This window comes from Protomyctophum parallelum, assembly GCF_964188405.1.
Source record: "Protomyctophum parallelum genome assembly, chromosome: 7".
Taxonomy (NCBI): Eukaryota; Metazoa; Chordata; class Actinopteri; order Myctophiformes; family Myctophidae; genus Protomyctophum; species Protomyctophum parallelum.
The window spans coordinates 50,459,704-50,483,785 of NC_139705.1; the positions used below are offsets into that span (position 1 = coordinate 50,459,704).

Genomic DNA, 24,082 nt, shown 5'->3' on the forward strand with positions numbered 1-24,082 from the left:
CTCATGCAGTGGTACTTGATGTTCTTAGTGAATAATACTGACTTGACGCTCATGCAGTGGTACTTGATGTTCTTAATAATACTGACTTGACGCTCATGCAGTGGTACTTGATGTTCTTAGTGAATCATACTGACTTGACGCTCATGCAGTGGTACTTGATGTTCTTAGTGAATAATACTGACTTGACGCTCATGCAGTGGTACTTGATGTTCTTAGTGAATAATACTGACTTGACGCTCATGCAGTGGTACTTGATGTTCTTAGTGAATAATACTGACTTGACGCTCATGCAGTGGTACTTGATGTTCTTAGTGAATAATACTGACTTGACGCTCATGCAGTGGTACTTGATGTTCTTAATAATACTGACTTGACCCTCATGCAGTGGTACTTGATGTTCTTAGTGAATAATACTGACTTGACGCTCATGCAGTGGTACTTGATGTTCTTAATAATACTGACTTGACGCTCATGCAGTGGTACTTGATGTTCTTAGTGAATAATACTGACTTGACGCTCATGCAGTGGTACTTGATGTTCTTAGTGAATAATACTGACTTGACGCTCATGCAGTGGTACTTGATGTTCTTAATAATACTGACTTGACGCTCATGCAGTGGTACTTGATGTTCTTAGTGAATAATACTGACTTGACGCTCATGCAGTGGTACTTGATGTTCTTAGTGAATAATACTGACTTGATGCTCATGCAGTGGTACTTGATGTTCTTAATAATACTGACTTGACGCTCATGCAGTGGTACTTGATGTTCTTAGTGAATAATACTGACTTGACGCTCATGCAGTGGTACTTGATGTTCTTAATAATACTGACTTGACCCTCATGCAGTGGTACTTGATGTTCTTAGTGAATAATACTGACTTGACGCTCATGCAGTGGTACTTGATGTTCTTAATAATACTGACTTGACCCTCATGCAGTGGTACTTGATGTTCTTAGTGAATAATACTGACTTGACGCTCATGCAGTGGTACTTGATGTTCTTAATAATACTGACTTGACGCTCATGCAGTGGTACTTGATGTTCTTAATAATACTGACTTGACCCTCATGCAGTGGTACTTGATGTTCTTAGTGAATAATACTGACTTGACGCTCATGCAGTGGTACTTGATGTTCTTAATAATACTGACTTGACGCTCATGCAGTGGTACTTGATGTTCTTAGTGAATCATACTGACTTGACGCTCATGCAGTGGTACTTGATGTTCTTAGTGAATAATACTGACTTGACGCTCATGCAGTGGTACTTGATGTTCTTAATAATACTGACTTGACGCTCATGCAGTGGTACTTGATGTTCTTAATAATACTGACTTGACGCTCATGCAGTGGTACTTGATGTTCTTAGTGAATAATACTGACTTGACGCTCATGCAGTGGTACTTGATGTTCTTAGTGAATAATACTGACTTGACGCTCATGCAGTGGTACTTGATGTTCTTAGTGAATAATACTGACTTGATGCTCATGCAGTGGTACTTGATGTTCTTAATAATACTGACTTGACGCTCATGCAGTGGTACTTGATGTTCTTAGTGAATAATACTGACTTGACGCTCATGCAGTGGTACTTGTTGTTCTTAATAATACTGACTTGACGCTCATGCAGTGGTACTTGATGTTCTTAGTGAATAATACTGACTTGACGCTCATGCAGTGGTACTTGATGTTCTTAGTGAATAATACTGACTTGACGCTCATGCAGTGGTACTTGATGTTCTTAATAATACTGACTTGACGCTCATGCAGTGGTACTTGATGTTCTGAATAATACTGACTTGACGCTCATGCAGTGGTACTTGATGTTCTTAGTGAATAATACTGACTTGACGCTCATGCAGTGGTACTTGATGTTCTTAGTGAATAATACTGACTTGACGCTCATGCAGTGGTACTTGATGTTCTTAATAATACTGACTTGACGCTCATGCAGTGGTACTTGATGTTCTTAGTGAATAATACTGACTTAACGCTCATGCAGTGGTACTTGATGTTCTTAGTGAATAATACTGACTTGACGCTCATGCAGTGGTACTTGATGTTCTTGGTGACGTCGTGGTACACGGTGGGCGGCAGGGCCAGGTAGAAGAGCCGGTTGGCCTCGGCGCCGCCGGGCAGAGACAGCAGGTGTGTGTGCAGCGTGGTGAAGGACGCCGGCTCCACGTACTTCCCGCTGACGTAGGTGTTCCTGCTGAAGAAGGCCGACAGGCGCTCCGCGTCCGACTCCGTCACCTGCGTTGGATTGATTGATTGATTGATTGAATACTTTATTTATTAGTCAGAAATGTAAAAGTCTAGAATTTTGTCAGAAATGCAAGGCTAAAAGGGATAACATATAAAAGTGTCCTGAGGATGTTTCCATGATGGTCAAATGTATTTTACCCATTCTGACCCGATACCCAGGGGGCAAACCACCCTTTTTTTAGGAAACCTGCATTTGCCATGACCTCAAAGGTTGTCCACCAGAAATAGTATCTATGACCCCGTAGGATCACAACCTATATGGACAACCCGGTCAATTTTTAGCTGGAAGTCCAATATGGCCGCCGCAATATTGGCCCCTATTAGTTATAATGGGGGGTGAATAGGGCAAAATTTTAAACCAAAACCAAAATCCATGAAACTTCTCAGGTTGATCAATGATATAAATATGAACATATTTTGTATTGAAGGTTTCCATGAAATTCAATATGGCCGCCACAATATGGTCGCCACAATATTAGCACCCAGAAAATAGGTTTGGCTCTAACTTCTGAACCAGATGAGCTAGAAACGCAAAATCAGTGTCTATTTCATGTTTTATGACCATGAGAGACTCAATGGAATACCTATTTTTATTATTGGGTGTGTCTGGACCCTTATTGTGCATATTTACAAGATGGTGGCTACCCGAAATAGTGCTTTACCATGATTTCTACCATGATGATGATGAATATCGTCACCTTATTAAACTAATTGCCTAAGTCATTTTTTGCCAAATTGCTTTTTTGGCCTAAATCACCACCTGGTGATGCTGGCCACCTCTGGTAAAATCACCCGAGCCCTAATGTAAAAGGCCTTCCTGTTACACCCTATTAAAACAATGGCCTATGTCAAGAGGGAGACTTGGGCCATATTATTTTGCCTAAGTCATAATAAAATGTGACTTAGGCCATTTTAACACACCTTTCAAAATGGGAGTGAATGGGACTGAATGGGAGGTACTGTTACTATGGGACTGATAGAATGGGAGTTAATGGGACTGAATGGGAGGTACTGTTACTATGGGACTGATACTATGGGAGTGCATGGGAGGTACTGTTACTATGGGACTGATACTATGGGAGTGAATGGGAGTGAAAGGGAGGTACTGTTACTATGGGTAACAGTATACCCGGCCAGGAGACAACCCACAGAGCCTAGTCCCTCCATGTGCCAGAAGTGTACCTCCCAGCCTTGGCAGAGTAGTTCTGGAGTAGTTCCAACAGATTGTGTGCCCCTGGTTTTTCCCTAATGGGACTGATTGAGGGTAGCTACTGGGACGTAAGTCGGGACTTGATCACTCCCGGCTGGGTCGCCTAAGTGATGGGTATGATGTTGAGAGATCCGAAACACCGTTGACCTCAGGATACATCACTGAGGATACGTCCCAGGTGCATCCATGCGATGTTTTTTAGTTATAGTTCTTCTATTTATATAGTGACTCATAGGAATAGACTATGTGACAACCAGGTATAGTCTGGTGACACCGGAGAGACGGGTGACAGCCGGAATGTAGACGGCACCCGGGTGAGCAGTATGGGTTAGCGCCCCAGCCTGTGTCCTCTGTGAGGATGAAGTCCAACAACCCTCGGTGAGGCCTTTGGGAGGGCCATGCAAGGAACCGCAGCACCATGACCCTGCGGAACCATTGCCCAATGCCCACCACTCCTGAATAAACTGTCTGGTGCTGGGACTCTGATGCAACGCAAAGGTCCTCGCTCTACTCCTGGTGAGAGCAGGAGTGGACCTGGTGAGACGTAGGAGGGGCCCGACCAGGAGACAACCCACAGAGCCTAGTCCCTCCATGTGCCAGAAGTGTACCTCCCAGCCCTGGCAGAGTAGTTCTGGAGTAGTTCCAAAGGATTGTGTGCTGCTGGTTTTTCCCTAGTGGGACTGATTGAGGGTATAGCTACTGGGACGTAAGTCGGGACTTGATCAACCCCGGCTGGGTCGCCTGAGTGAGGGGTATGATGTTGAGAGACCCGGAACCCCGTTGACCTCAGGATACATCACTGAGGATACTTCCCAGGTGCATCCATGCAACGTTTTTTAGTTATGGGACTGATACTATGGGAGTGCATGGGACTGAATGGGAGGTACTGTATGGGACTGATACTATGGGACTGAATGGGAGTGAAAGGGAGGTACTGTTAATATATGACTGATACTATGGGAGTGAATGGGAGTTACTGATACTATGGGACTGAATGGGACTGAATGGGAGTGAAAGGGAGGTACTGTTACTATGGGACTGATACTATGGGAGTGCATGGGAGTGAATGGGAGGTATTGTTACTATGAGACTGGTACTATGGGAGTGAATGGGAGGGAATGTAACTGAATGGGAGGTACTGTTACTATGGGACTGACACGATGGGAGTGAATGGGACTGAATGGGAGTGAATGGGGTGTACTGTTATGTGACTGAATGGGAGTGAATAAAAGTGAATGGGAGTGAATGGGGGAGTGAATGGGACTGAATCGGAGTGAATGGGAGGTACTGTTACTATGGGACTGTCACTCCCATTCACTCCCATTCAGAGTGAAAGGGAGTGAATGGTAGGTACTGTTACTATGGGACTGTCACTCCCATTCACTCCCATTCAGAGTGAATGGGACTGAATGGGAGTGAGGGAGTGAATGGGAGGTACTGTTACTATGGGACTGTCACTCCCATTCAGTCCTATTCAATCCCATAGTATCAGTCCCATAGTAAAGTAATCTCTAAGATACATTGTTTTGGTCTCTGATTTTATCTGAAATCATTCCTACAACTCTACATAGGATCTGAGGGGAAATGACAATATGCAAGGTCAAATATATATGTCCCTTCTGTGTCATAAATCTTGCCAAAAGCCAATGGATTAATATTGCTTGTGTTTGCTAAAACAGTCAACAATCATGGTAGAAATCATGGTAAAGCACTATTTCGGGTAGCCACCATCTTGTAAATATGCACAATAAGGGTCCAGACACACCCAATAATAAAAATAGGTATTCCATTGAGTCTCTCATGGTCAGAAAACATGAAATAGACACCGAGTTTGCGTTTCTAGCTCATCTGGTTCAGAAGTTAGAGCCAAACCTATTTTCTGGGTGCCAATATTGTGGCGGCCATATTGTGGCGGCCATATTGAAATTCATGGAAACTTTCAATACAAAAAATGTTCATATTTATATCATTGATCAACTTGAGAAGTTTCGTGGATTTTGGTTTTGGTTTAAAATTTTGCCCTATTCACCCCCCATTATAACTAATAGGGGCCAATATTGCGGCGGCCATATTGGACTTCCAGCAAAAAAATTACCGGGTTGTCCATATAGGTTGTGATCCTACGGGGTCATAGATACTATTTCTGGTGGACAACCTTTGAGGTCATGGCAAATGCAGGTCAACCCCCTTTGCCCCCTGGGTACGAGATCAGATTCTAAAAATGAAAATGACAGTTTTCTGCAAAAGCTATGTTTCTATGTCAGTCGTTCTTCGATTTTTCAAAAATAGCAGACCTACAAGCTCGTAGCGCGCCACTCGGTGGCGCGCTATGAGCTTGTAGATCTGCTATTTTTCAATAGCTAAAGCATAACATAGTGCTAACACCAAAAGGGGTTCCCACCTAAAATGGGTTAACCCATTTTGGCCTGACCTCAAAATTAAAAAAATAATAATCTTCTACGTAAATCCTCCAGTTTTCTGAAATAAATATTTCACGATTTTTTAAATAATAGCAGACCTACAAGCTTGTATGAGCTTGTAGATCTGCTATTTTTCCAATAGCTAAATTATAACAAAATGTTTAAAACACCAAAAGGGGTTCCCGCCCCCAAAATGGGTTAATTCATCAACATAGCAGAAACAACTTGCACAATACATGCATGGCAACATCAACAAATACAAAACACTATAAAAGGAATGCCGTTACTGTCTTTTAATTAATTGTATACAGTATGCTGTTCAGCAATTTGGCCAACCATTGGTTGTTTTTCAAACTCTACAAATAACACTGGCTTGAATTGATATGACTAAAATACTTCCAAACCCCAAGGAGAAAGAATGTGAATGTGTGAAGGTGCAGCTTTTTGAGTGGTGCAACCACTCCAAGGAACAGCAATGTCCGTGATGTTCACCTATGTGTTGGTTAATGAGCACCAGTTTGAGTACCAGTAGGGGCGCTGTTTGCCAGAAACAGAGAGAGAGAGAGACAGTGCTGCACTGTTGCCTGCTAATATATGAGAGAGAGAGAGAGAGAGAGAGAGAGAGAGAGAGAGAGAGAGTGAGAGAGTGAGAGAGTGAGAGAGAGAGAGAGAGAGAGGAGTTGCACCACTCGGTTCACACAGGTGTGATTTTTACCTTGAGGTAGGGCATGCAGGCAGTGTTTTTACCTTGAGGTAGTTTTTACCTTGAGGTAGTTTTTACCTTGAGGTAGTTTTTACCTTGAGGTAGTTTTTACCTTGAGGTAGTTTTTACCTTGAGGTAGGGCATGCAGGCAGCGCGGATGGCGTCCACCGTGAGCTCAGAGCGGGCGAAGCCCACGAAGAACGTCTGCTCGGGGAGGAGGCCGTCTCTGAACAACCACCTGGAACACACAGCACAGCAGGGAGTCAATTATACTAGAACCTCACAAGGAGGAGGCCGTCTCTGAACAACCACCTGGAACACACAGCACAGCAGGGAGTCAATTATACTAGAACCTCACAAGGAGGAGGCCGTCTCTGAACAACCACCTGGAACACACAGCACAGCAGGGAGTCAATTATACTAGAACCTCACAAGGAGGAGACCGTCTCTGAACAACCACCTGGAACACACAGCACAGCAGGGAGTCAATTATACTAGAACCTCACAAGGAGGAGACCGTCTCTGAACAACCACCTATGGAACACACAGCACAGCAGGGAGTCAATTATACTAGAACCTCACAAAGCACCGGTCCAATATGGAAATTTTAATCTGAATCAAGACGCAACTTCAGTCATGTGCACATGATCGCAGGTGCAAAAGAGCACTCTCAATATTGCCGTTACATTAAGAGTTAGAATAGAGTGGAAAGAGAGTAAAGGAACACATAACAGGTCAAATAAAAAAATATATATATATCATTGCTGCCGGGCAGAAACCCCATATCCCCATATTTAACCCATTCTGACCTGAGATCAGATTCTAAACATGTATGCATACAGGCCAGTCAGTCCTATAAGCATAGTGTATTTGTCAGGACCAGAGGGGTTACTCACCACAGGGTTATAAGGTATAAGCATAGTGTATTTGTCAGGACCAGAGGGGTTACTCACCACAGGGTTAGGGTTAGGACCAGAGGGTCAGGACCAGAGGGGTTACTCACCACAGGGTTAGGGTTAGGACCAGAGGGTCAGGACCAGAGGGGTTACTCACCACAGGGTTATCAGTCCTATAAGCATAGTGTATTTGTCAGGACCAGAGGGGTTACTCACCACAGGGTTATCAGTCCTATAAGCATAGTGTATTTGTCAGGACCAGAGGGGTTACTCACCACAGGGTTGGGTAGATTTTCTTCTTGGCTAAATCCCCCTGCAGGTATAAAAACATGTTCAGAGTTAATATTTACCAGACACATGGTTATTACAAACGGCTTACAGTCTGTCAGAGTAGTGATTAGTACATTAGTGTTAACCACTCTTTACATGGTCCCCTGCTTACAGTCTGTCAGAGTAGTGATTAGTACATTAGTGTTAACCACTCTTTACATGGTCCCCTGCTTACAGTCTGTCAGAGTAGTGATTAGTACATTAGTGTTAACCACTCTTTACATGGTCCCCTGCTTTCTTGTTTTCCTCCATGCTAATCTCTTCACAAAAATTAGGCAGTAAGTACAGTAATAGCATTAACTAGACAAAGTGCCCCTCGGGGCACAGGTCTCCACCAGGGCAGGTCAGGTTGTGGCCTCCTGGTGGCGCTATAATAGGCCAGGTCTCCACCAGGGCAGGTCAGGTTGTGGCCTCCTGGTGGCGCTATAATAGGACAGGTCTCCACCAGGGCAGGTCAGGTTGTGGCCTCCTGGTGGCGCTATAATAGGCCAGGTCTCCACCAGGGTAGGTCAGGTTGTGGCCTCCTGGTGGCGCTATAATAGGCCAGGTCTCCACCAGGGTAGGTCAGGTTGTGGCCTCCTGGTGGCGCTATAATAGGACAGGTCTCCACCAGGGCAGGTCAGGTTGTGGCCTCCTGGTGGCGCTATAATAGGCCAGGTCTCCACCAGGGCAGGTCAGGTTGAGGCCTCATGGTGGCGCTATAATAGGACAGGTCTCCACCAGGGCAGGTCAGGTTGTGGCCTCCTGGTGGCGCTATAATAGGCCAGGTCTCCACCAGGGCAGGTCAGGTTGTGGCCTCCTGGTGGCGCTATAATAGGACAGGTCTCCACCAGGGTAGGTCAGGTTGTGGCCTCCTGGTGGCGCTATAATAGGCCAGGTCTCCACCAGGGCAGGTCAGGTTGTGGCCTCCTGGTGGCGCTATAATAGGACAGGTCTCCACCAGGGCAGGTCAGGTTGTGGCCTCCTGGTGGCGCTATAATAGGCCAGGTCTCCACCAGGGTAGGTCAGGTTGTGGCCTCCTGGTGGCGCTATAATAGGCCAGGTCTCCACCAGGGCAGGTCAGGTTGTGGCCTCCTGGTGGCGCTATAATAGGCCAGGTCTCCACCAGGGCAGGTCAGGTTGTGGCCTCCTGGTGGCGCTATAATAGGACAGGTCTCCACCAGCGCAGGTCAGGTTGTGGCCTCCTGGTGGCGCTATAATAGGACAGGTCTCCACCAGGGTAGGTCAGGTTGTGGCCTCCTGGTGGCGCTATAACAGGACAGGTCTCCACCAGGGCAGGTCAGGTTGTGGCCTCCTGGTGGCGCTATAATAGGACAGGTCTCCACCAGGGCAGGTTGTGGCCTCCTGGTGGCGCTATAATAGGACAGGTCTCCACCAGGGTAGGTCAGGTTGTGGCCTCCTGGTGGCGCTATAATAGGCCAGGTCTCCACCAGGGTAGGTCAGGTTGTGGCCTCCTGGTGGCGCTATAATAGGCCAGGTCTCCACCAGGGCAGGTCAGGTTGTGGCCTCCTGGTGGCGCTATAATAGGCCAGGTCTCCACCAGGGCAGGTCAGGTTGTGGCCTCCTGGTGGCGCTATAATAGGCCAGGTCTCCACCAGGGCAGGTCAGGTTGTGGCCTCCTGGTGGCGCTATAATAGGCCAGGTCTCCACCAGGGTAGGTCAGGTTGTGGCCTCCTGGTGGCGCTATAATAGGACAGGTCTCCACCAGGGCAGGTCAGGTTGTGGCCTCCTGGTGGCGCTATAATAGGCCAGGTCTCCACCAGGGTAGGTCAGGTTGTGGCCTCCTGGTGGCGCTATAATAGGCCAATGTAAAAAGAGTTCCATTTCTTCTTACGCCTTGGATTAGATGATTTGAGGCTTCCCTTTTCCAAAAATGTGTTTTGCAAAAATCCACCCGTTGGTGCCATGGCGATATAACAGGCCAATGTGAAAAGGGTGCGATATATTCCTCAGCCTAGTAAGACAGTCTGTGAAAGATTTCATGTAAATTGAACGCTGCGTTCATGATTTGAGGCTTTTTGTTCAAAATGGGCCAATCCTGCAAACTTTGAAAGCCAATGTTAGCCAATTAGGATGGAATATGAAATATCGGACAGATCCGTCTTGAACACATGACTATATAATATAAAAAAAGTCGGCCTCCTGGTGGCGCTAGAACAGGCCGTTCTGGAAAATTCGGGGCAGAGGTTCATCGTTGGCATCCAGGGAGTGTGTGTGAAAAATTTGGCACCGACCGGTTTAATTGTATGCGATCTAGCAGGTGAGCCACAGGGGAGCACCATGCTGTAGTTTTTAACATGAACTGGAAACTACAAAAATGTCACTTTCATCCCCCTTTATGTTGTTAATGGCAGCAGGCCAGAAGGCTGCTTATAGGCTCATTGCACAACCACAGTAATCGCAGCAACCACTACTAGTAACCACATACAGATAGCAGCAGGAAACATAGTTTACTGTTCTTGATATTAGATAAAAAGTCATACAGACTGGTTACAGTACGTAGTACAGAGGACCAACATGATGTAACGCCAGGGGAGGGAGAGATAAGATCAGGAATGGCCTCCTGTGCCAACAGCAGTACAAAGACTAAATGAATGAAAGAAATAATAACAGAAAGAAAGAAAGACAGACAGAGAGAAAGACAGAAAGACAGACAGAGAGAAAGAAAGACCTCTACAGACGTAGATTAACCCATTCTGACCTGAGATCAGATTCATAACGAGGTTTCCACTGAACACACACTGGTCTGATTAACCCATTCTGACCTGAGATCAGATTCTAGAAATGTCAGTCGTTCTTCGATTTTTCAAAAAATAGCAGACCTACAAGCTCGTATCGCGCCACTCGGTGGCGCGATATGAGCTTGTAGATCTGCTATTTTTAAATAGCTAAAGCACGACATGATGCTGACACCAAAATGGGTGCCCGTTCAGAATGGGTTAATAACAAAATGTCATCGTCGGGCAGAAAAAAGCAGCATCCGACTACATTGTAGTAGCGATGGGAATTACCGTATCGATCGAGTCATTAATTGATACGTTTTGATAACCTTATTGATCGGTTAACCACCAAAAGGTCAAATTATATTCCTTAATCAAATATTTATTTGACCATTTGCGATACAAGGCCAGGCAGGCAATGGCCTCTTTGTATGAGAAATAAAATGAAATGAAAAGTGCACCGTCTTGCCAATCACATCAGGTTTCTGTGGCTACCAAGGGGTTAAAGGTTACCTTTACCAGCCCACATTCTGTGGGGGAACCCCTTTTGCTGTTAGCATTATGCTATGCTTTAGCTATTGAAAAATAGCAGATCTACAAGCTCATAGCGCGCCACCGAGTGGCGCGCTACGAGCTTGTAGGTCTGCTATTTTTGAAAAATCGACATAGAAACATAGCTTTTTCAGAAAACTGTCAGGATGTAGAAGACATTTTTAGAATCTGATCTCAGGTCAGAATGGGTTAAGTTTAATTTATTCATTTCAGCAATTAATGGATTAACATCCCTACATTGTAGGGTGGTGATGACGTATGGTCTTCAGGCAGAAACAGAACATACATGTTTTAAATTCCCTGAGAATGAAAAGTTCAATCGAAATAAAATACATTATTATTATTAATTAATTTGGTAAATTATGGGCCTACAAGGTGGGTGCGATAAATGCTCTTCTTTCTTGAAGAAGCCATCTTGTGAAAGAAAAGAGATGAACATATCTAATATCACCCGTACATAGCCTTCACTGAATCGTTGCGTGAACGTTCCACGAAAACAGAAGATCTACAAGCCGAGTTATTTTACAATTAGCTATTTCTGGCAAAGATATTTTGTTAAGGAAATAAGAGAGGGCCAAGTACAGATCCCTGGGGGACCCCAGTCAAATAAGTATATAGGGTTTGAGTGCTTAAAGGACCACTTCACCACTTTTCAACCTATCTTCATATAAAAGGTCCTCACTAATAATAATGAAAAAAGGCGCAGTTTCTTTCTACTCGGTCTGTGTCTCATAGGAGGGCTGTGGGCAGTTCAGAAACCGTCCTCCAGTGACATCATCGATGGGGAATACAAGCTAATAGAACCTGCAGGCTTTCTAGTTCTGATAAGTTGCAATGCGAAAAATGGAAGCCATCGTTCTCACGATAATGAAAATCTAAAAGTTTTTGCAAAAAAACCTTGTTTTAAAAATAATCTGCCTAATGATGATGTCACTGGAAGACGGTTTCTAAACTGCCCACAGCCCTCCTATGAGACACAGACTGAGTAGAAAACAATCGTGCCATTTTATCATGATTATTACTTTATTAGTGAGGACCTATTATATGAAGATATATAAAGTTGAAAAGTGGTGAAGTGGTCCTTTAATATTAAAACAAAGCCATGAGGCAACGATTCAGACCAACGTGGCCGAGTTACCACATAACGTCCACGATGGCCTGTTGTAACAAAGCACCAGTTTGGCTTCTCAAGTTATCGTGAAATGTAATCTTTATCTGGATCAATGCCAATGTGTTTGGAGGCAATGGGTACACTACATTATTACAGCAATGGTTACTGTCTCACTATGTCATGGTTGGTTTGTGTGCAATATTTACACATTTACAGACACCAGCGATGAGAACATGATAAAAGCTGGGATGATGATCACTGACTGTGTGCTCAGTTGTGGAAGTGAAAGGACTATTTGCTAGTAGTACCCAGAGCACAGCTAGTGCAATTACAGTTTCTAATTGCAATTACTTTGCATAACCGTTTTAATGGTTTCCATTAGTCTGCATAAAAACAGCTGGGTGAAATGAACAGAAATGTCAAATTCATTATTTCCATGTTGTTGTCCATACTCGTAGAACCACTACTTTATGCCATTTTGGGGCGGGAACCCCTTTTGGTGTTAGCGTTATGTTATGCTTTAGCTATTGAAAAATAGCAGATCTACAAGCTCATAGCAGCTACTACTGTTGCCCTGCAACATACGTAGCATTCACTAAAGTCACCCCACACAGCAGTCAGTCTTTTTGTACTACCGAATCAAATTAGTGTTTACATTTTACCATAGGTTTTACTCTCGAGTCTCGAACTGGCGCAATGTTTTTCCAACAGTGAGAAGAGCATGGACAGTGTGGTGGTGGCTGATGATATGATGATGTACAGTAACAACGTACAGTAACAGGTGACATTTATTCCAGACTGAGTAGCGAAGTGACAAAACAAATCACGGAACGGAACACAGCGAATCAGGCTGGAAACCAGGCTATGATATTTAAGTAATTTATGTCATATCTGCTCTGTGCAGTTTCTGTTTGCAAAGCCTTAAAGGCAAGCATAAATGTGATTTCCATGTGATGGTTGCAGCCCCTAAGTGCAGCAAGAGAACACAGTACAGTCTGATAACACAGCCAATATGTGTGCTGGGATCAACCTCCAGTGTTGCCAGAATTTGCGAGAGAAACAAGCCTATGTAGTATATACTGTCCATCGTCCATTTGAAAATAGCAGATCCTACAAGCTCACAATGCGTCTTGTATGGGGTCCCTGTCACAAGGTATTTTCAGATGGAGGTCCGGGGACGAATTTAAACAACATTTAATATTATACTTTAGAAACAATCCCCAATATTTACAGGATACATTAAAGAAAAACCAGCCCAAAGTGTCTTGGCAACACTGGTGAACACTCATGCATCTAGGAGCCAGGACAGTGCTGGTCTGTGCAGAGCAGTGTTGCCATGTGTGCTCATCGTTATAAGCGACTTCAGGCTTGTTTTTCTGTAAAGTCGGATGTAAATATTGGTACGGTAGCTGTGTGCCCAAACCGCACCAATGATAGATAGTCCCTGTTAACAACTTTTGAGGTGTGCACCGGCATTCTTCTAAAAGATTGTCTTTTGAAAATACCCAATGAATAATGTTTAAACGATTTTGGGAGGGAACGGTGTTAGCACAATGTTATGCTTTAGCTATTGAAAAATAGCAGATCTACAAGCTCATAGCGCGCCACCGAGTGGCACGCTACGAGCTTGTAGGTCTGCTATTTTTTGAAAAATCGAAGAACGACTGACATAGAAACATAGCTTTTTCAGAAAACTGTCAGGATGTAGAAGACATATTTAGAATCTGATCTCAGGTCAGAATGGGTTAAAGTGCTCAGTCAGGTGGCCTATATATATATATACGCTTCTTTTGGGCTCGTTTCCATAGACCTGGTTGCTCATTTCTCTAGCAAAACCTGGCAACAGTGGTGCGGAGCCCTTCCCCTACGTGCTGTAACATGCACTGCCTGGAACATGCTGACAGTCAGTGACACTGCAGAATTACCCAGTCAGTCAATAACTTAACAACAAGATCAAAAGAACTGGACAGAACAAATCAGTCAATTTAGCAGATTAAAAGAACTTGCCCTTATGTTAAGTTAGAAAATGTTAGTGGACCGCATGTTCCACACAGACTTTTACAGTATACTGGGCTGGCTCTGGTAGCAAAGAGGAGGAAGTTAACAAAACATAATACTTCCAGGAGGTTGAATGAGGAAGAATTCTTCTCAAGGAAACAAAAACTTGAATGACTCACAGGACTGGTTAGCTGTTACCTAATCTACTGTACGCTGTTAGTGTAGGTTTAAGTAACCCGTTTGTCTACAGCACGACGAAACAGTAAGCCGAGGAGAAGAGGAGGTAGAAGGGCATCATCCTCACAGCACGTCCATTTAGGCCTGACCTCAAAATTTTAAAAGAAAATCTTCTAAAATCCAAAAATAGCAGACCTACAAGCTCATAGCGCGCCACTCGGTGGCGTGCTATGAGCTTGTAGATCTGCTATTTTTCAATAGCTAAATTATAACATAATGTTTGAAACACCAAAAGGGGTTCCCGCCCCAAAATGTGTTAAAGTTGGGGATGCATTAGCACAGTGGTTCTCAAACTCCATCATTGCCGAGGACCCCCATAACTCAGAGTGTACAAATGGAGTCATAAGGGGTCCTGGAGGGACCCGGAACCATTCGTTTCTTTAGTTCAAGGAGTCCATTTGGAACCCCCTAAACTACCTAAAGGTAATACCGAGGGTCTCTGCGAGGGCCTAGACCACACTGACTGCATTCGCTCGGTAGCTGTTCCCAAAAACAATATGCCAGAAAGCAAGGAAGAAATATAAGCACATTGAAAAATAAGCTTTCGATATTTAATTATCTAATTTAAGTGTAGGCCAGCCTTAGGCATGGGTGACAATTGGCACAATGGGATAGGTATATTAAATTAAGGGCCGATTCATACTCCTATTTTATCACCGTTTTGGCGCTGTAGTGCCGAAATGATTTCGGCTCGTCAGAATTTTTTTGTCGCACCGAAGAGCCGTCTTTAGGACGGTACCCTCCCCCCCCCGCCCCCCCCGAACCTCAAATGACGTCACATTGTAGGCTCTACAGAGCCGAACCGACTTTTATTCGGCTCTAAAATAGGAGTATGAATCAGCCCTAAGTCCTCCTCCCCCTGTATGCAAATTACACTCTGCAGAGTCTGCACATAATTCTACTAGGGATGTATGTGAAAAAGTGTCCAAAATGAAAATCGATTAGTATAATTCAATATTAACGATTAATCTTCCCCCCAAGGGGTACCTAAGTCAAAAAAGTTTGGGAACCCCTGATGTAGTTGATTAACAATAATTGTAACTCTTGAGAGTTAATAAGGGTCCATTTGGTTACTAACTCCATCTTTTAAATGAGGACCACTGGTGGTCCCTGGACCACTGTTGATCCAATTGATCACCATAGCAACCCCAGCCTAGGCCTGATTAGGTAAATTCCCAACACCTGCTAAATCCTCCAAACCTGTATCTTGATTGGAATCAATCTCCACTCACACTCCTCTCAGTCATGCAGCTACACAGACACATCCCAGGCACACTTTGGTAGGCCTATAGCCCTGTCCTGTTTGGATGACAATATTGCCTTTCCAACAGATTTTCATTTTGAAAAAAAACAGAAAAAAAACGATTATCGATTATTAATTTTCATAATCGATTTCGGGTCCTATCAACGATAATCGATTAATCGATTAATCGGACCCATCCCTAAATTCTACATTAATTCATTCAAAACTCTGAACTCACTGGGGAGGGAGTCTGGGTGATATACAGTAGGTGAGGTTATTGCCCTGAGCCAAATCATCATTCCAATGTCCTGATGTGAAAGAACATATTTCAAATGTTGTATGGGAAATGATTATTATGTGTTGATGACACACCGACACTGAGGATGTTAACCCATTCTGACCTGAGATCAGATTCATACAAGGTTTCCGCCGGACACACACTGGTCTGATGAACCCATTCTGACCTGAGATCAGATTCTAAAAATGTCAGTCGCTCTTCGATTTTTCAAAAATAGCAGACCTACAAGCTCGTATCGCGCCACTCGGTGGCGCGATATGAGCTTGTAGATCTGCTATTTTTCAATAGCTAAAGCATAACATGATGCTGACACCAAAATGGGTGCCCGGTCAGAATGGGTTAAAAAGGTTGCCACTTTGCCAATACCTGATCTAATCCATGACATGTTTGTCTTACAGTCTGGGACATCATTCATCAGGCGTCCTCCCCACATATTGGGAGTTATGTGGACGACGTGTATTTATATTTGGATGTCAGTCATTTCTTGACCCTGCACTGAACCTATTTGGGTTGGACGTGTGCACACAACAGATCACCTTTTTGAGTGGTGCAACCACTCCAAGGAACAGCAATGTCCGTGTTCACCTACCTATGTGTTGGTTCACCTATGTGTTCATGAGCATGAGCACCAGTATGACTGACTACCAGTAGGGGCGCTGTTGTGCCAGAAATAGAGAGAGAGATAGTATTAGTGTTTTGCCTGCTAATGAGAGAGAGATAGCGGAGAGGAGGGGGGAGAGAGAGAGGGAAGTTGCACTACTCAGTTCACACAGGTGTGATTTTTCTAACTACATCCATGTACCGATTAACAACCCTATTAAAAAAGGTACTTTGTTGACTGATGTACCCCAGGGGTATACCGATGTACCCCAGGGGCGTACGATTCTGCTGAATTGTCCGCCTATAATGACTTCATGTCCATAACAGGAACGCTAATGTTGGAGTGGTTAAAATTGGCCATTCTACAACAGGTCGTTTCGAGAAACGGTTTCTAGCCGTGGATCAAACCAGCACCGTTCACCACCTAATCAAAACAAATAATTCAGCTGCTCTGTTCTCCCAGAGCGCTATAGCAAACTCGGTGGCTATAGGCTAGCTAGTTTCTTGGGACATTTGTGGTCGTAGTGACTACATCTGTCATTAAAAAAAAAAAACAATTTCAGCTATTTTCTTAGTTTTAAGGGTAACTGTTGTAGAATTGCAATATTACACTCGAGGGTGTATCACTTCAGTGATGCTTGCGGAACTCCACTTCGTCTCGTTCCTGACCGCATCCCTGCCGTGGCAATAATCACGTTAAACAACACCCTCTCGTGTAATATTGCTTAAATGAATGCTGTGCTCATCACTGTGCTCATCACCACCTGTGGCCAAGCAGAGAGGAACCTTAACCCATTCTGACCTGAGATCAGATTCATACAAGGTTTCCACTGGACACACGCTGGTCTGACAAACCCATTCTGACCTGAGATCAGATTCTAAAAACGTCAGTCGCTCTTCGATTTTTTTCAAAAATAGCAGACCTACAAGCTCGTATCGCGCCACTCGGTGGCGCGATATGAGCTTGTAGATCTGCTATTTTTCAATAGCTAAAGCACGACATGATGCCAACACCAAAATCGGTTCCCGTTCAGAATGGGTTAATATCATCATGTTCAAGGAAGCACAGCTGATGGTGTGGGTGTGTAATTGTGTATTGTGTTATAATTATTTACACAATCTCTGTGAAATCAATGTCGCCACATTTTCCTTTTCCGACCACTTCATGATGTGTAACTATTTATTGCATTCTATCGTTTGACATTTCAACAGAGCCTCTTTAGAATGGAAATTGACAGAAACACTAGCCTTTGACTATACTCTTTAACTGGGTGTCAATTGAAGAATGGGGGAGGGAGGTGTACTGCTCAGTTTTATCAGATTTTATCCTAATTAATTATTTGGCAACCTCCTTTGTAATAGTTGCCAAGTGACACATCAGAGTTAACCCATTCTGAACGGGGCACCCATTTTGGTATTAGCATCATGTTATGCTTTAGCTATTGAAAAATAGCAGATCTACAAGCTCGTAGCGCGCCACTCGGTGGCGCGCTATGAGCTTGTAGGTCTGCTATTTTTGAAAAATCGAAGAACGACTGACATTTTTAGAATCTGATCTCAGGTCAGAATGGGTTAATCAGACCAGTGTGTGTCCGGCGGAAACCTCGTATGAATCTGATCTCAGGTCAGAATGGGTTAATAAAATCATGTTTGAGCATGGACTAGAGCCTCTCCGAACGACCCTATGCCCTATCAGTTAGAGAGACGTTTCATAAACTCATGCAGCAACAGCAGATCACCTTTTTTTTGGAGTGCATTTCTTTCACAAGTTGACCTACTGTCTAGGACTACGCTTTCACCCACACTTCCTGTAAATTTACTAAAAATCTGTATCGTAATCACGATTCCAGCTTCCACTAACAAGACTAACACTATGTATAAGTGAAAGTTCTGTTCTGTTAATGTAATTTAGTGTTAAAGTTTTGGTATTCATTCTGAGATGCACAGAATTTACAGTAGGTGAAGCAGCAATAACCAATGTCTTTTTTTTTTTCTTTTTTTTTTTAGAAAATGAAGATGAAAGTGACCGTCCAATTAAAATACTTTTGTCACTAAACTGAATGAATAATGGCTGATAACAAATAATGGTGATAATCCAGGACAATGCTCCTCACATCCCAAACTATGGAATTGCAATTAGAACTGCAAACCCACTCCCAGTCTTCCACCATAGTCTGAAAACTCACCTCTTCAGACTCCATCTTGCCCCAACTTTGATAACCTTGCAGGCGTATGTAAATATGTAATTTAGATAACATTATTTAGTGTTTAGTTATAGTTTCATTGCAGATATTCTACTGTTAGACGGATGCTAGGTTCTTAGTTTACTTATGATCGTACTATTTCTATGGATTTGATGTATTACCTTAAATGCTCTGGATTAAGAGTGTCTGCTAAATGCCTAAATTGTGAATAATAATGTTGGCCGTGTTGTCTTACCGACGCCCCCATGATGATGAAGATGTGAGATTCTGATTCATGGAAGGCCTTGTCGTCATGGAGCTCCTTCCTCAGCTCCCCGAACACCTCCGATCGGGAGAGGGGCACGTTGTTCATCATCTTTTCTGCACGGAGAGCAAGGTGGTTGTCAGTACACTGGTTTCAGATGAGAGAGAGAGAGAGAGAGAGAGAGAGAGAGACAGAGAGAGAGAGAGAGAGAGAGAGAGAGAGAGAGAGAGACAGAGAGAGAGAGAGAGAGAGAGAGAGAGAGAGAGAGAGAGAGAGAGGGGGGCACACTGTTCATCTTCTCCGTCAGTTATCAATGTGGGCTCCATGCACAGACTTCTAGAGGTGCGCCGATCGATCGACCGATTTTCATTCCCAATGACTTTGATCAGTGATCGGTAATTTACCCAATCTGGAGAAACCTGACCCCTTAGTTTATCCCTAAACTATTTAGAAAAACCTTAAAAAAATAGTTCAAATAGACGATCTACACGTGGTCGATGTAGATTGGCTAGTTGAACCGTTTAAAAATGTTTTTCAAAATAGTAAGAAAATGGCAAATAACTTTTAGGGATAAGGGCTACAAGCTCATAGCGCGCCACCGCGCGCTACGAGCTTGTAGGTCTGCTATTTATGAAAAATCGTGAAAATGCGGCACAAATCTTTGAACATTATATTCTTTCAGAAGACTTTTTTTCTTTCGACGTCAGTCAGGCCTAAATAGCATCATCGGCAACACGGTGAAGGAAGTAGGAAGAGTTATTCTGTGTGAGAGCTTTGGCTTAGGAATGAGACAATGAATTCATTGTTGAGTGAACTAATCCTACATACTGTGTAAGTTACAGTATATTAACCACTTAAGAGGAGTCGTTCACTCAACAACGTCACAGTATAGTACAATGGCTGTAGTCTTAACATCACAATAAGCATGCATGATGTGAGCTGCAGCAATGCATTGCACACCGCAGAAGCAATTTGTAAAATGCAACTGGCACCATTTCTGCATACCAGAGTAAGCATCTTGTGTGCGCGACACGCACGCACGCACACAGTTAGTTGACCAACCCGGACTTTCATTGCACGTTGCAGTACTAGAAACTGTTGCAAATTGCAACGGTTCTAGTACTTCCTTATAACGATAAGTAATTAATATGCATTATGCAAATTAGGACATTTGGCTGCATACGTGAAATATCCCATTATTTAATGAATCATTACCCGTTTGTATCTGGATTATTCTGATCTCAGAGAAAGAGCTTAACGCTATACTGTACGGTGTACCAACCCTGGAGGAAAAGGGAGCAACAATGTTTTACAAATACACAGATCACTAGCAGTAGCACAAGAAAGACAGGGTTAAAGGAGAATTCCATGCTAGAAGGCTTTCTTACCTTTATTTGTAGTTGTTACGTCCCCAACAAAGAGGTCCAGGTGTTATTTTGTGCACAAGTGCATTATTGGCTATTTCCTCTAATATAAGCCCTCAATGGGTTTTTTTTTGCTAATTCGCTTATTTCCATCAAAATAAGTAGTAAAGTGTGCCGCTTGGGATATCCGATATGCCTACTATTTACATTATGAAGAGAGGATATATACAACAACAACAAAAATTGAGTGATGGAAATAAGCGAATTAATACCCCATAGCCCCATTCAATTCAATGCAATTCATTGAGGGCTTATGGTAGGGGAAATAGCCAATAATGCGCTTTTGCACAAAATAACACCTGGACCTCTTTGGTGGGGGGACGTAACAACTACAAATAACACCTGGACCTCTTTGGTGGGGGTACGTAACAACTACAAATAAAAGGTAAGAAAGCCTTCTAGTAATGGAATTCTCCTTTAATAACAGGGTTAACTCATTTGGCCATGGTCAAAACCTTTGGGTCGACTCAAAAGTGCAGACAGCAAAGCACCGAGTAGGAAGAGAGAAAGCAAGACAGCAATCCAAAAACGGTACGATAATCTGGCTCCAGATTACACACGCCACACGTGTGCGTCTGTCAGCTGGCCACAGTTACCGTACAACTACTGTACTATACTACTTTACTATGCTGCTGCAGTTGTACTACTGCAGTACCAGAAATAGCACACAGACCGACCGGACAAACTATCTATAATGGCATTAGTACAATCCTCTGTTGAAGCTTCCCAGGGCTGCTGTCTGTTATGATAATGTTTAACAAGCACAAAGAAATACATTATTGTAAGCATAGGGTGACATGCACAAATACAGGCTACGCTGCAAATGTGTTGATCCTGTTAGGAGAAGAATAACCACCAAGTATTTGGTTTGTTTTGTTTTTTCTTGTTTGAAGGAAAAGCATATTCCAATAAAATAAATTAAAAGGTTTATATGACTCTTGGAAACTATTATTATTTCACTTAAGGGTAGCAAACATGAAAGTGTGAATAATTAAATGGATATGACATCAGTTTTGTATGAACATATATACAGCACAATAGTAAACCTTGTTGTTAATGGTAGTCTGTTTTGTTGTTTTTAAGTTTACATTTCTACATGCATTTGTTTTATAGACCGTAAATAATGTTTGAGGTTTGTATACTTACACCAATAAAGACTAATAATGACATAGGATTGAGGACGTATACAGTAACAGTGTACTGTACTGTCTGTCATTGCCAGGCTATAGTTATCTGTTGTATTATTCTTGTCAGTTAGAACTGCACCACAGACAGAACCAACACATTACAGAACTCGTAATAAGTAATTAACCGGGTAGCCTATTCATGCTATACACTGGTTAGGCCCAGCACAGCACAGTACAGTACAGCAGGCGGGTACATGGGCCAAAGAAATAACTGATCTTGTAGATCGGTTATTTTTTTGTAGATATAAAGCGACAGCCCTGGCGAGTGGCGACGCAGATGCACGGAGCCCTACCCGGCGCACAAAGTGAGCTGTAATAACGTGGGGGAACTGTACTTACATTCTGTGTTCTGTCTTCTTGAGCGAACGACTGACTGAACGCCTTTTATAAGCCTTCGATAATAACGCGTCTCTTAAGCCGAGCTGAAACCAAACGGCGACTCAACAACAACAACAACAACAAACAGACAAAACCGTTGTTTTGTCGTTAGTCTTTCAGCGGAGTTGCGAGGAAACATATAAAGCCGCCTCGCTTCCTCCTTCTCCGGCGTCGAAATGTGACAAGGCAGAATGTGGAGGTTTTTATTGGTTTAGAGACGCAGAACTCACCATCATCAGTGCGGCTGGCTCCACTCCCCATCTCTTTATTTCCCCATACTGTAAACGGCACGGTGACTGTCGGCCAGCCCCGACGGTGACGTCACGGGGAGTAGGAGGAGAGAGGCTTCTCTGCTGTCTGACAAGCCTCACCGTGCCCTCCTGCCCTAAGCTATGCCCTAGGCCTAATTGATTGATTGATTGAAATATTTATTAACAGTTTGTAGAATTTACAGTACATTTTAAGCACAAACTCAATACAAAGACTGTCAACTGTGAGTGGACGACCCAATTAAGCATTACACTTGTTTACAACAGGGTCCACATTGTTCAATTCATCAAAACATTTAAAGACATACAACCATTTAGAGACATACAAATAGACATTTCTATGTAGCTAAAGAACAGAACAGGAATTCATCATATGGGAAGCAAAAAAGGGAAAATATACAAGCACTGGGAAAATATACAATATACAATATACAGTGAGGGAAATGGGGTGGGGGGGTGGGGGGGATTCAGATTTTACAGAGGCCAGTTTCGAATTGCAGCCATCCGTAGGTGCCCTTTGAGAGCGGTTTTGAAGGAGTCAAGGGATTCACATGTCTTAATGACTGTTGGTAGGGCGTTCCACATTTTGGTGGCATAGGAGCGAAAAGAATTTAGTCCCTTGTTTGTGCCGAATCTGGGTTGTACATGGTTTGTTGCACTCCCTCTGGTGTTGTGGGTGTGGACTTCGTTTACACTAAGGAAGTATTTAGACAGGTACATGGGTATCTTGGTGGTGTATCGAATCTTGTGGACCAGACCCATTGCAAGATGCTGTACTCTGTCGACGACCCTAAGCCATCCCAGCCTGTCAAAGTGGGCAGGGGTGAGGTGGGTTCGGGGGGTGAGGCCAAGTAGGAGCCTGACCAGTTTGTTTTGGGAGGTCTGGAGCCTTGTTTTAAGGGCCTTTGAGGTGCTGTGGTACCAAGAGGTGGATGCATAGTCAAAGAAACCTTGTACGAGGGCTCCTGTTAAGGTCTTCAAGGTGTTTTTGCTGACCAGTGAGGAGATCCTGTAAAGGAATCTTGTTCTTTGATTGACTTTTTTGATTACGTTGGTGGCCATTTTATCACCGGAAAGATTAGCCTCCAGGATGGAACCTAGGTAGGTAATTTGATCTTTTCGTGTGATAATATTGTCACCCACTCTAACCAAGAAGCCATCTGCCTTGCTGAGTTTACTATTTGATCCGAAGAGGATGGATTCCGTTTTTCCCAGGTGTAAGGATAGTTTGTTATCAGCGAGCCAGGTGCAGATTCTACCGAGTTCAGAGCTGAGGGTCTTTTCAACCTGCAGTTTGTTCCTGTCCGAGACCAGCAGTGCTGAGTCATCTGCGAACAGGAACAAGTTGCAGTCACAAGCTGAAGTCATGTCGTTAACATAAATTAGGAACAGTAAAGGCCCTAGTATGCTTCCTTGTGGGACACCACAGCTCACTGGGAGGGGAGGGGACAGTGTTCCGTTCACCTCCACCATCTGTTCTCTCCCCTCCAGGTAGGATTGCATCCAGCTCACTGATGTGCTATCAAAACCAATAGCTTTAAGCTTGTTAACCAGTATGGAGTGGTTCACGGTGTCAAAAGCCTTTTGGAGGTCCAGCATGACCATGCCGCAGTATTTTCCAGCATCCACCTCGTGTTTGATGTGATCGCTCAAATAGAGGAGGCATGTGTCAGTGGAGTGGGATGTTCTGAAGCCAGATTGGAACTCGTACAGCAATTTATTAGTGGCAAGATACTTTTCAACCTGTTCATAGACTATTTTTTCCATCACTTTCGAGATGGAGCTTAGAA

General features: G+C 43.6%; 1 protein-coding gene across 2 annotated transcripts in view; it reads right to left on the minus strand.

Annotated features, from left to right (window-relative positions):
- LOC310861786 (glucose-6-phosphate 1-dehydrogenase) overlaps positions 1-22,194 on the minus strand; it is a 32,477-nt gene extending 10,283 nt beyond the window's left edge. Inside the window, exons 1-5 of one of the 2 annotated variants that reach the window (XM_083769418.1) lie at positions 21,985-22,194; positions 19,026-19,150; positions 7,773-7,810; positions 6,731-6,839; positions 2,039-2,256 (exon numbers count right to left, since the gene is read on the minus strand). In XM_083769418.1, the coding sequence (XP_083625544.1) occupies positions 2,039-2,256; positions 6,731-6,839; positions 7,773-7,810; positions 19,026-19,145 (485 nt within the window). In that variant the 5' untranslated portion in view covers positions 19,146-19,150; positions 21,985-22,194. Of the gene's footprint in view, positions 1-2,038; positions 2,257-6,613; positions 6,631-6,730; positions 6,840-7,772; positions 7,811-19,025; positions 19,151-21,984 lie in introns of those variants that run through there. The other variant, XM_083769419.1, reaches the window with a different exon arrangement.
- Between the last annotated feature and the right edge of the window lie 1,888 nt (positions 22,195-24,082).